Source organism: Saimiri boliviensis, chromosome 1 (assembly GCF_048565385.1).
Source record: "Saimiri boliviensis isolate mSaiBol1 chromosome 1, mSaiBol1.pri, whole genome shotgun sequence".
NCBI classification, from domain to species: domain Eukaryota; kingdom Metazoa; phylum Chordata; class Mammalia; order Primates; family Cebidae; genus Saimiri; species Saimiri boliviensis.
In genome coordinates this window covers 257,569,649-257,582,988 of record NC_133449.1, presented here as the reverse complement: position 1 = coordinate 257,582,988, position 13,340 = coordinate 257,569,649, and the positions used below count along the sequence as shown (strand labels likewise).

The 13,340-nt window shown below is 33.1% G+C and overlaps 1 protein-coding gene across 1 annotated transcript in view; it reads right to left on the bottom strand.

Annotated features, from left to right (window-relative positions):
- HCN1 (hyperpolarization activated cyclic nucleotide gated potassium channel 1) overlaps nt 1–13,340 on the bottom strand; it is a 392,978-nt gene that overhangs the window by 112,266 nt on the left and 267,372 nt on the right. The window contains exon 4 of the mRNA XM_039467436.2: nt 7,900–8,118. Within this exon, the coding sequence (XP_039323370.1) occupies nt 7,900–8,118 (219 nt within the window). The remainder of the gene's footprint in view (nt 1–7,899; nt 8,119–13,340) is intronic.

Below are 13,340 nucleotides of genomic sequence, written 5' to 3'. Positions count from 1 at the left end.
CTGGCACTCTTACAGCACATGGGACCCAATCCTCTGGGTTCTCCAGGACCATCGAACCTTTACAATCCTCCTGCCAGATACCACTGAAACATAAGGAACTCTCACTGTAGTAAAAATACATGTTATAAATTGACCACATTTTGATGGAGCTGAAAAGGAGTCTTTCAACTTGAGCCTAATCTAAATCAATTGACAGCTATATGGTATAGTCCTTCATTGCATTGTGCCACAGCAGTGCGGACATTTCAGTTGCTGAATGTCCATTTTCCATTTTTCTTTTTCTCCTTCTTGGTTATTTATTTATTTTTTTATTTTTTTAGACAGGGCCTTGCTCTGTCTCCCATGTTGGAGTTCAGTGGTGTGTGATCAGAGCTCACTGCAGCCTTGACCTCCCTAGTTCAAGTGATCCTCCCACCTCAACCTCCTGAGTAGCTGGGAGTATAGGTACAAGGCACCATGTTCATCTAATTTTTTTTTTTCACTTTTTCTAGAGTCAAGGTCTCCCTATATTGCCCAGGCTAGTTATGAATTCCCTCATTCAAGTAATCCTCCTTCCTTGAACTCCCAAAGTACAGGGATTACACGCATGAGCCACAGCTCCCAGTCAACCTTTTTCCTTTTTCTTTTCCTCTTCTGTCCTTTCTGCACATCTACTTTTAGCAGCTCTGCATCTACTTCTACTGTGTTGCTTTTCTATAAAGTTCAGAGTTGGAGCTTAGTTCAGGGGCTCATCATTACTGGCAATCTGAGCTCCAAATATGCAAGTTATTTCTGTAAATAACTAAAAAATTATTCAGTGTCCTAATCAGCTCATCACTTGGAAATAAAATTAAAAAATCATCACGTATTAAAATAAAATTCAGTATTTTATGTTCTCATTGTAGGAAAAACTTGAGTATATTTGCATCATTTAATAGAAATCTTGAATTCTCTCTAAATATCACTTAATAAAACTCTAATGCTAAAATTTATGATCATTATTATATATGCCAATCTAAGTATTTTAATAGCGCCTTTTTCCAGATTGCTAAAGTTAACTTCAAGATTTTAGTTCATTAATTCTAATAATAACTTCAGTAAGTAGAAGACAGCAAGAAATCTTTTAAAATGAATATACTATTCTAAGATAATTTCACTTGGTAAAGCTTAAGCAATTACTATGCACTATAATAACCTATATGATAATCCGAATATATATTTATATCCTTTAAGTAAAATAATGGTATAGTCAGAAAAAAAGTTGAAAATATTTTGCCCCCAAAATGGTTTATAGTTGTCTTATATATCAAAATTTTTAAATTTCTATTTTAAGTTCACAGTATCAATAGATTTAGTTCAAAACGTGTAAGTTCTTATTTCACACATTTTTCAGAGAGAAAAATTTTGACTTTGTAAAGTGAACTATAATATCTTACTCATATTATTGTTCATACTATTTATGATACAAATAATACAATTTTGTTTTATGCAAATTTCTTTTTCTTAAGAATAACAAAGAAAAATTCACGTTAATGATTCCCCATAAATGATCAGATTACAATTGAAAATCCAGGGGAAAGATTATTAGTAAATAAATTTTTTATATACTGAATTTTTTAGTAACAGTGATATCTTTGTTAATAAAGAGGATATATTTTACTAATTTTACTTAGGGGCACCTCATTCCTCCTGGCAAATATGACAGTGTATAAGAATGCATTCTAGATAATGCATTCCAGTGTTTCTAACAGATGGCTTAAGAGAAGAGAGAAATTTTGCCCTATATTTTATCCTTTTGCTACCTCTTACTCTGTATATTGCCAGTCTCTGTCATGTCTCTTACAGCATCAGGTCCTATAGAGTAGTCCTTCCTTATTAGTTGGGGATATGTTCCAAGACCCCCACGGGATGCCTAAAACTGCAGATAGCACCAAACCCTATCTATCTATCTATCTATATGTATATGTGTGTATATATATGTATATGTGTATATACATACATGTACGTGTGTGTGTGCATGTGTGTGTGTGTATATATATATATATATATATATAATGTTTTTTTCTTATGCATACATACCTATGATAAAGTTTGATTTCTAAATTAGGCACAGTAAGAGGTTAACAGTAACTAATAATAAAATAGAACAATTAAAACAATATACTGTGATAAAAGCTATGTGAATATTTATTCCTGCAACTTTCAATTTGACATTTTTGGACCATTATTTACCTCAGGTAACCAAAACTGAAAACAAAAACATGGATAAGGGGAGGGCTACTGTGACTCAAAGTCTTAGTGGTTCTCCATTGCTTCCCAAACAAAATACAAATGACTTTAGGTCTTATATCTACTATTGCTTTTCAAGTACTCCACTGCCCATTCAAAATGTATAAACTTCCTAAGAAATCCCAAGCATTTTCCTACCTCTTCATCTTTGTCCTTGTATCTGTGGCAGATGCCACTAATTTCCCACCTAAATCTCGTCTCTGCTTCCTCCTTATGGGTAGAGTTGTTGGGTGGTCAAGGTTCTGCTTAGCTAGAAAAAAGGTCTTTAGCCTGCTTGAGGAGCAATATGCCAATAATTAAGTTCTCGTCAATGAACTTTGAGAAGAAGTAATATGCCTGTTTCTCTGTGTTCTCTTCTTGTCATGAGGTAGGAGACAAACACGCATACAAGAACAATACCCTAGGGCGGTGGTGGTCTTTGGACTGCAGCAGCAGCAGAATCTGAGATCTTTTTTTTTTTTAAAGATGGGATTTCACCTTGTTGGTCAGGCTGGTCTTGAACTTCTGACCTCAGGTGATCCACCCGCCTTGGCCTCCAAAGTGCTTGGATTACAGGCGTGAGCCACCACACCCAGCCACACCTGAGATCTTGTTGGAAACACAAATTCTCAAGCCCCACTGCAAATTTAATCAGCCAGAAACTCAGGAAATGTGGCCCACAAATCAGAGTTTTAATAAGCTTTTCAGGTGACTATGATGCACACTAAAATCTGGAAAGTATTGTCCTAGGTGATAGAGGAGGAACAACTTGGACAAACCTATATTCACAAATGGCCATTTGGAGCAGCGTCACCCCACCTGCCCCTCTCAGTTCACAAAGTTTATTTGTGAAATCACATAGTTCTTTAAGTTACTGAATTGTTGAGTCTCTGTCTTAGAGAAGTTTAGCATTTGTCCTAAGTAGTATTTTTCAATATGAAATGCCCAATTAATATTCCCACCCTGTTTATTATGTCCACCTTTTAAAATGGAAATCTCACCCAGGTTTGGGAAGTTTGCAGTGGAAAATTGTGTGATGCCAAAGAACGTCAGGCCATTTTTGTCTTCCTTTAGTTTATTATACACACTGTTGATTGACGTTTTCTAAAAATGGCAAATCTAATCTCATCATTCTTTCATTTCAAATTGCTACTAGACTCTCATGGCATTTAGGCTAAAAGACAGCATGGCTACCTAGACTTACAAGCTGATCCCCATCAGCCTCTCCAGTCTTATCTAAAGTCATTTCACTTTTCTCTCTGTTCTAGTTACACTTTCTATCTTTCTGTTCATGAACTGTGGTAGGCTTCTTCATACCTCAGTTTTTTCTCATGAAATTCACTTTCATGTCTTACTTCCTCATCCTTTAGGTCTCTTCTCAAATATAATATAATTTCTTCTCCTCTCCCCTCCCTTCTCCCTATTGTATTCCATATGAATCAAGTAAAAAATCTTACAATCTATCTTGCCTTTACATTTCCACTCATAGCATTAATTTAAAAAAAAATTAATATAGCGGTTCCTATGAATCTTTTTACTGGGTGTTATGTCCTCCTTACTCACCCACCATATTACAAGAAGCTTGATGAGGGGAGGTACCATGTCTACTTGCTCATTATATGACCAGCATCTGTTACTAGACCTGACACATGATAAGCATTCTACAGGAATGCGTGGAGCAGAAGGAAAAGATAGATTATTTGAAACTCAGATAACACTACAACTTATCACTGAATACTACTTGGATCCTACTTGTTATAAAAATATTGTTTCCTAAAGTTTTATTTATCAGAGCTATCCCTACCTCTTAATGGACTTAAATTCTTGCTTAATATGTTTGTATTAATGATTCAGTAAGGAACCATTTTGATCACAGAATCTTAGATTCTAGGTTAGGAATACACCATATCTTATGCATGTTGTGATTCATTTTTATAAAAAACAGTTTTAATTCCAACATATCATTGCTAAGGTTTTCAAAGGATATCCCTTTCATAATGTGCGATCTCATCATTCCAGAATTCAAACTATTTTTAGGCCATGATACAGGCTATTTCATACTTTCCCCAGCAAGGTAGCTTTCGTTTCACTCAAATTAGACTATTCAATACGTCTCATACGACTCCACATCAGGGCTCTTGCCAATATTCCTGTCTGCCAGAAATTCTCTCAGAATTTGGGCATTTTTCTGAGATATTTCTCTCATGGCGACTGCTTCTGCCTGCTGATTACCTCTGCATTCTTCAAGGTCCATTTGCAGTACATTCTAGTAAAGTGGCTAACTAAACACAAGTTTCAAGCAGGGTGATTCTTGCCAATGTGGTTTCTTATCAGATTAGCGGTTCCCTGGCCACCAGGTTTCCCTGTCAAAGTGCTTCACAGTTTGTTTATATCTTATGACATACAAGGAGTACAAATACAGTAAGAATACTTAAAAGATAACTTTGGGGAGTAAGCTCGAGAATTCAAAAAGTCCTAAAATATTAAATGCATAAGTCAATTAATTAAATGGAAAATGCAACTCTAGCGTTACAAGAAGCTAACATATGTGCTGTAAATAATAATAAATGTAAACATCAAAGAACGAAATGAATGTTTAGTAAGGACAAATCTTTAGCACTTTGCACAGTCCTGAAAACTGTGAACACCTACAATATACAAGTAGGACATTCCAGCATATAGTTTAGAGTACTGACAAAGAAATGATCACTGAGGAAAAAAGGATGCCATATCCCACAGTGGGCTCTAGCAAAATATAAAGTTTGAAAAATCATGGATATGTGAATTACAATTGGCAAATTTCTATTTTTTCTATTTAGTTAAATTAACAGCCTCAAACTCCCTCTCTTATAAAGACTTATTCCAGATTTTACAACAATACTTAGTTAATATAAAAATTATTTGTGTCAGATGAAAATGTAAAGCAACATTGTTCTACCAGGAGCCTGATTTGTCAGGAGCTCCAATGGCTACATTAAGTTATTCCAAGGTTGTCACACCGGTATATTCCTTCAGGAGAATCTCACAGAGGTTCCCTGTCCTAGGATCTCACTTGCCTGAGAATGTTTGGCTGTACTACAATTTAACGTATCACAGTTCTCTGGAAGCAAAGTATATGCTGTAGCCTAATAAAATTTTTTTGACTAAGGTACTATGTGGGAGTTGTACCCATGGCATTCTTATTTGTAAAGGAAAGAGGAAAGCATTTAAGAATTATGAAGGAAACCAAGTGAAATGCTTCGTTAAAAGCACTTGGATTTCAGAGCTAGCTCTTCCCCTTAAGAATAATCCTAATGTGCATTAGGGCATCAAAACATTTTTTATTTAAGTACCCAGTCGATATGATTTTTTCAAGGTCAAGATCATTATAACTTCAAAGTCCCTCTGCTCTTCTGAAAACAAATGCTACTGAATGCTACAAAATCAGCAAACCAAATTAGCAGCTCAACTAAGCTTCTCGATATAATGAAGAGGGGCTGTAAAACAGGATATAACTTTTTTTTCTTTTTTAACTAAATAATAGTGTTATTTATAAATGACCATGGGCATTACTCCAAACTATTTCTCTTTGCTCAGCCATTATTATAGTCATACAGCATAAAAAAATTGAAGACTTAGAATTACATGGCAACAATGACAAACTCTCCCATCTGTCTTTCTGAGACAGAAGGCTCCATCATCTCCTGAAGCAGAACACACCCGTGATTAGCCCAAGACTAAGAAATGGCTTCAAATCTGCTGAGAGGCAGTTTGATAATACATCTCTTACTCCTAGGGAAATAAATCTCAGAATCTAGAAGAGAAAGCAGATTGGATATTTCATTTCTAAAAAGTGACTTGTGTTCAAGCAAAATAAAAATAAGTAAATAAATATAATCAAACAAACAAGCAAGCACTTACTGAAAAACCTGAGGCAATATGTTTGTATACATGTAAACAAACATAATAAAAGTTTCTAAAAGATTCTCTCATGCATACTTGAGTGACAGCATTCAGGAAATGTTAAATTATGAATTTCTATATCTATTAATATCTTAGGATAAAGGCTTAACACCTGTAAACATCCTTCATCCAAACTGTCTTAGCTGAGTAACGTTGTATCCTCAGGATCATAGTACTGAGTTTTCTATGTGTGGGGTTAAAATACACAATAGTAGAGACGTGGATCTTCCCTTAATGGTGCTTATATCTCTCTGGACACAGAGAGAAAATACAGTAAACAAATGAATACAGAATTGCGTGATCAGGGAAAATTCCCACAGCCTTCCAAAGAAAAGGGCAGAATATGTAAATAGTGAAAGAAGTAAAAGTAAGTAAAGTGTGAAAAGGGAATTTTTATTAAAAGCAACACAAAATAAAAGAAAAGCAACAGTGTAAAAGAAACATCAGATATAATGTGATGTTGTCTTATCTCTATAAAATTAGCCCAAATTCCTTTAAGTATATAATTCTCAGTTAAATTCACCATTGTATAAAGTATCTTCTTCCTTACTATGTTCTTTGTTCATTCTAATTCATTTGGAGACTATTTGAAAATGAGCCTCAAAGCAATTTTTATGGTTTATCTTTTTATTACTTCAGTAATAAAATGCCAGCTTGCTCACTGTAATAGCTGGTGGCAGTATAATTATATTCAAGGGAAATATCTATGTTCCTTTTCTTGTATTGTGTGATTATAGTGTTGAAAAATTCTGTAAATAAAGCAGTAACTGAAAAATTCTTTGGCTGTTTTGAAAATAATTCTGAGGCTAAGCTGTTATCACTTACCAAGAGAAATATTTTAGGACCATTTTAACCATTACTTTCAGAAATGCTTTTTGGCAAGGTGCATGACTGTGTCAGGATTAACAGAGCCCCCTACATGACACATTGTTCCATTAGTTTAAAATATTCTTATTTATCTGTCAGAAAGCTACTGATGTTTGGTCAAGAATAGTAGTAGTGTCCAAATGACCTATGTGTAGCCCTAACCAAGGAAATTCTTCCTGTGGGGGAAAAAAAAATCTAATGAATAAATCATTACCTATACTTACTTTTTCTCTCTCTTTTGAGAGATGTTTAGAGCAGCCATCATTTTAATTGGCACTTTGAGTATAAGAATACATCACAGCGGCTGTTAATATGCAGTTTTAAGACTGGAGAGTATGGCGACTTATCTAGATATATGAGTAATACGCGCTCAGCTAAGCATATGGATTGCAATATAAATTACGATTATAGCATGAGGAGCGGTACAGAGGGAAATGTACAATAGCTGCCTGTCTCCACTTAATCAGCTAACATTTTTCTAGCACATAAGAGAGAAGAGTTTATTTTAACTATTGAAATATGATAAAGAATGAGTCATGATAACATCTTCTATCAGCTTTAGACATTTTGAAGCATATAAGTCTTTTTTTATGTAGATACAAAGTCACATTTAAAAAAATTAATGACTCAAAAAGGAAATGAGAAACAAAAGCTATGAGAACTATCTTGAAGAATCCTCAAAATGTCGAGGAAGATTGTGTCTTTTTACTTTAAATATTTTCTCTCGTATTTTGATAGAGGAGACAGTTGAGTTATCCTGAACAAAATTCAATTTACTGGTTCAGGTTAGCTGATCAAAGACATTAGAGCTGGTTAAAGTTAGAGATAAATAAAATAAATTACCTTCTCTTGATATTGCCGCCTTGAAGAATCCAGAGACTGGATTAAAGCGGTGGCATGGCCAACAAACATGGCATAGCAGGTGGCCCCGACGATCATGCTCAGCATGGTAATCCAGAGGTCAGACATGCTGACTGGGGCTTGGGCTCCATACCCAATGCACAGCATGTGACTCATAGCTTTGAAGAGTGCGTATGAATACTGCTTTCCCCAAGAATCATTCTGGAACATGAGAGAAAAAGAAAATTGACTGAGCCATTAGGATCGCAGAATGAAAAGTGAGTAGGACCTGTACACAGAAGTATTATAAAATACTGAATACTGGAAAAATCCTTATAATGGAGCATTTACAAAATGTACTTCTCAGTAACTGTGAATTAAATGATGATGTTTTAAAACTCTTTCCTACTATGAAGTGGAAACAGTCTGCTGTGAATTACATGTGCTCTTTGTCAGTTTTAAGTTTGCTGTTTTTAAAATCAAAATTTCTTTTGGGACAATAGTATTTCATGTAATGATGCCAAGAATGAATGCTTTAAGGTTTCAAAGAAATGTGGTCAAATAGTATTAATAATATATTTACAAGCTGTGAAACGAAGCAGACAGTGTGACATATACAGGCCAAAGCATAGACATTTTTATCAAAACCATGAAGTTCAGATTTTAAAAATTCATATTGATATAGTTGTATAGTCCTTAACACTATAATTTTTGTTAAATGAAAAGTTTAAATAAACATATATTGGAAATAAAGGTCTGATAAACACAAAGACTTCCTTGAAGCCCTCTCTCAAAGTCACGTATATTTTGCTTTGTGTCAGGATTGAAGACTGTTGAGTCTTACTGGCTTTTTACAAGATAATAAAATGAAATAGGCAAAAGAATATCTTGGCTTATGTCCTGGGGAAAAAAATTAGGAAGTGCTGACTTCTGAGATTACTTATTAGTTGTAACTTCTGATGTCATTTCAAAACAATTTCAAGCTAATTTAAAAAAAAAATGCTGTCCAATGTATTTTATCTAACTTTTGTTAAAATTAAATTTTTTTTAGATAAATTTTTATTTAACTTCCTAATTCAGGTATTACACAATTTATGAGAATCATAGAAAGATGAAAATGAGGGGCCTCTACTACAATGCAGAAAAAAAGTTGTTAAATATATTAAAATATAAGGATTTTTCCTTTAAGACTATTTTATTATTTATAAAACAATGTGATGATAGTGATAAATGAGTAATAATATAAACTCAAAAATTAGTATTTTAATGTTATAATTATATGTAATACAATAAATAATACTGTATTAATGTGATATTTTGATTGATCATAAAATTTTTCTGGTTTATTTTTCTGAAAATACATTTCTTGACTTACCAACATTTACACAGTTATCAACTTTATTTTCAATGATTTAGTTGAAAATGACATCAGTGTCTCTTGGCTATTGCAAGATTACAAATAATTTTTAATACTTAATTTTGAGCAATATCTTTCTATTAATTCAAATGTTATTAAAACTATTAGGAGTATTTTATAGGCTGTGATATTAGGGTAAATATCCGATAATGTATTTTAAAATATATATTTGAGTACATTTGGAGCTGATGATTTTCATAGGAAACTTTTCAATAAATATCGAACTCATCATACCAATCAGTTTCATAGCAATTTCACATGGAATTCAGTTTTTACATCTGAATTTAATATTTTAATTAAAATTTTAACTTTTAGGTAATTGTAGATTTACATGTAATTTATAAGAAATAATAGAGAGCTCCTATGTACTATACTTCACTCAACTTCCCAGAGGTAACATAGTACAAACTATAGTATAGTTTCATAGCCAGGAAACTGACATTGATATAATCTACTCATCACATTTTTATTTCACTAATGTATGTGTACTCATTTGCATGCCTGTGTGTGTGTGTGTGTGTGTGTATTCACTTCTATGCAATTTTGCCTCATATGTAGGTTCATATATTTATTACCACAGTCAAGATACAGAACAATTCCATCACAAGAGTCACTTATATTACCTTTTATTGAATTGAATGTTAAATGTAAATGTATGCAATGATGTTTTAGTGTTACTTCTGACATTTCCTGTAACTCGTCAAGGTTGTACAAAAACCACAAGTATTTTCCTGATTTGCATGTAATTGAAAATGCCTGTTTATATATTGTATTGCTATATTTTTTAGTTACAAAGAAAGTTTAATTTAAAAATCATCTTCCTTGTGAATAATTGATTATATTAAAACTTCATATAAAAATCCTGTTATTTTTCCATCAAATGTGATCGTTAAATTTAATGTATATTTCTAAGCTTGTGGGCATTTGCTGTGCAATTTTGCAGCAGGTTTCAAAACTGGACATTGTAAATGCTGAAGAATTCTAATGACTTTTCTAAAGTTCTTACTGCAATGCCCATGTGTAACATTGATTTTATAATAATTTATTTACAAAGTTTACTGCCCAAGTGCCATGAGTATTGTCTTGGAATTTAGGTGGGAGATATAATATTTGTTTAGATACTACAGGGATGGTCCCTTGGGACTGATGAGTAAGCTGTCTACTCACCGTGGGTGTTTTCCCCGCCTGCCTGAGTAGCCACTTTCATCTCCCATGACTGCCTTTGTTGCTGCTTAGTCTCTTGCTGTGACAGATAGTCACTGCTAATCTGGGCCCAGTCCTGGTTTGGCCACATCTGGGACACACGGCATCTAGACTGCTGAGTCATACATATGCTGCCTTGCTACTAGGCCAATTGCATGCTTGCTGTGCCTACCGGCCTGAATCTGTGTGTGTGCTGCTGCCACCGTGCAGCTCTGCTGCTCATGTTCACACCTTGTTGTCCTAGTGGACTTCACTTACAAAACATAAGTTCAAAGATAAAATTATTAAGAGTTTCAAGATGGCATAAGCAGAACATTAAACCAAGTACAGGGTTATTTTGACAGTGAGGGGCCCTGTGCAAATTCAAGGTCACATATTATTGAAGCCATGCCTGCATTTGTCAAATTAACTTTTAATGATCATAAACTTTTGTCAAATCCACTTTTAATTATCATAAACTTTGCAAGCTATTTTATTCTGAATAAATGTGGATAGTTTCGTTGATTCTTAATGGGGCTTTTCAAAATCTAATTGTAGATTTAAAAAATAGAATATAAGATTTAAAAACCCAGTCTTACAAACCTCAGAACGGCACATAGCTGCTGAAAAATAAAGTAACTAGCCCCATTTAGCTGAAAGAATTAAGGTTCTTAAAGTGAAATTCACTGTTATTTAATTATAAAATAAAGTTCTGCTCATATTAAATTATCCTCTCTATATGCGTATTTGTATACAAATAAAAATACAATTTAATTTTAACACTAGAAAATTACTCGCATGTCATATTTTAATATGTATGTAGTGTAATAAACTCATGTAAAAACGTATTTTGGAGAATGAACAAGTTTATACTTTATTTTGTAAGTGAAAATGTATAAGTCTCAGAAATACATCTAAGATTTCCAAAATTCTAGATGGTCCATGAATAAGAAATGTAAAATGTAAAATCTAATTCAAGATTTCCTTCCTCCAAATAAGGACACAGAGAAGGTATGTTGTTAAAGCATCTTCTTAATGTATTTAGATAAAATGGACATAATAAAAAGTTCAATGGGTGTCAAGTGGAGACTACAGTTTAATTCTATAGATATTGTTTATTCCTTTGTGTTTTAATGGAGGCAGAGTATGGAGCTGGAAAAGAAAGTTTAATTGAGTTTCTGAAAATAATGTAGCTATGTCTATTTTCATTTATCTCACTAGGGACATAAAACATACACCTGCACATACATGCTTTTAAGACTTAAAATAAATATATATTTAAAATGCTTTCTTATTTTTAATAATCATAGGTAAATTTTCTGTTTTCCATTTTCTCATGTTTCCATTCCTCTCTCTCCACATATTCTCAAAAAGTAGGTATGGATCATTCTGTACCTTTCTCCATGCTCATATAATCACACACACAAACACATACACACATCCATGATTCTAGCTTTTTTTTTTCCCACAAAAATGAATCATATTATATATGTTCTTAATGTTTTCATCACATAGAAAATGCCTTCAAATAATCTGTTGTTCATAGAACTAGGTAATAGTCTGTTGATCATGCCGTAGTTAATTCACTCGTTTCTCCATTGTTCTCCAGCTTTTGCCACTACAAACTATTCTGTAATAAATAACTTTATCCATATATCCTTTATGTCTATCAATATGACTCCCAAGAATGTGATTGGTGATTCAAAGAGTAAGATTTTCAGTTTGATTTTAAAATACATTGCCAGACTGATTCCAAAACAATGTCTAAAAAAATACCCTATCATCTTATATAGTGAGAAATAATAATCCATTATTACTTTTATTAGCATTTCCCTAGCTGGGGAATTTGAGAAGGTGTTCATGTATTTATTTACCAACTTGACTTTCTCATCTCTAATGAAATTTTTATTTTTTTCTTATTAATTTGCAATGCCTCCTCAAAGACTAGATATCACCCCTTTAACTGATATGTGAGATAAATATTTATTCTTAATTTATCATCTGCCTATTGACCTTCTAATCATATAATTTCTCACACAAATACTTCAATTAGTTTATGTAGGAAAATTAAATCTGTAATTTCCTTGACAGCTGCTGGATTTCTCATATTGATTAAAAAGGTATCTCCAAATGAGATTATTTCTATGCCCTGAATGTTTTTTTCAAATTATTTTATTTTTGTACATTTTCTTTATTCTGAATGGATTGTCTTTTGTACCAGTATATAATTTTTAATAAATCACTAGGTCTAAATATAGAAAAAATATCTCTTTTATTATATATTGTCTCATAAAAATGGTGTTTGTTTCTGGGCTCAATATTTTGTTTCACTGCTCTGTTTAGCTATTTTTATACTGATTCTATATGGTTTTAATTATAGTAACTTTATAATTTATCTTAATACATAAATTGATTTATAATTATTTTGATATGTATCTAAAAAAAGGATCCATCTTAATTCCAACAGGTGTTTAAACTGAATTACTATGTGAGAGAATGTGAGTAAGACCATGGGTCATGCAGGTAAGAATCTAAATACATGTTGCTTCATATGGAATAGAAGTATTTGGAGACTGAGAAGTTACCAAACCCCACACCCCACAGAGAGAGAGAGTGTGTGTGTGTGTGTGTGTGTGTGTGTGTGTGTGTAATTTTAGCCAGTCTAAATTATAGAGAAGAAATAGGAGAGAATGAGGAACATTCCAGAAATAGGAGAGAAAAGGGAACACACCAGGAAACACAGTGGTGACCAGAGCCTGAGTCTTTAAAACATTTTCAGTACAAAATGGGAAGCCATTGAAAAATTTTGAGCAGAGAATGATATGATCTAAACTGTACTTTAGGA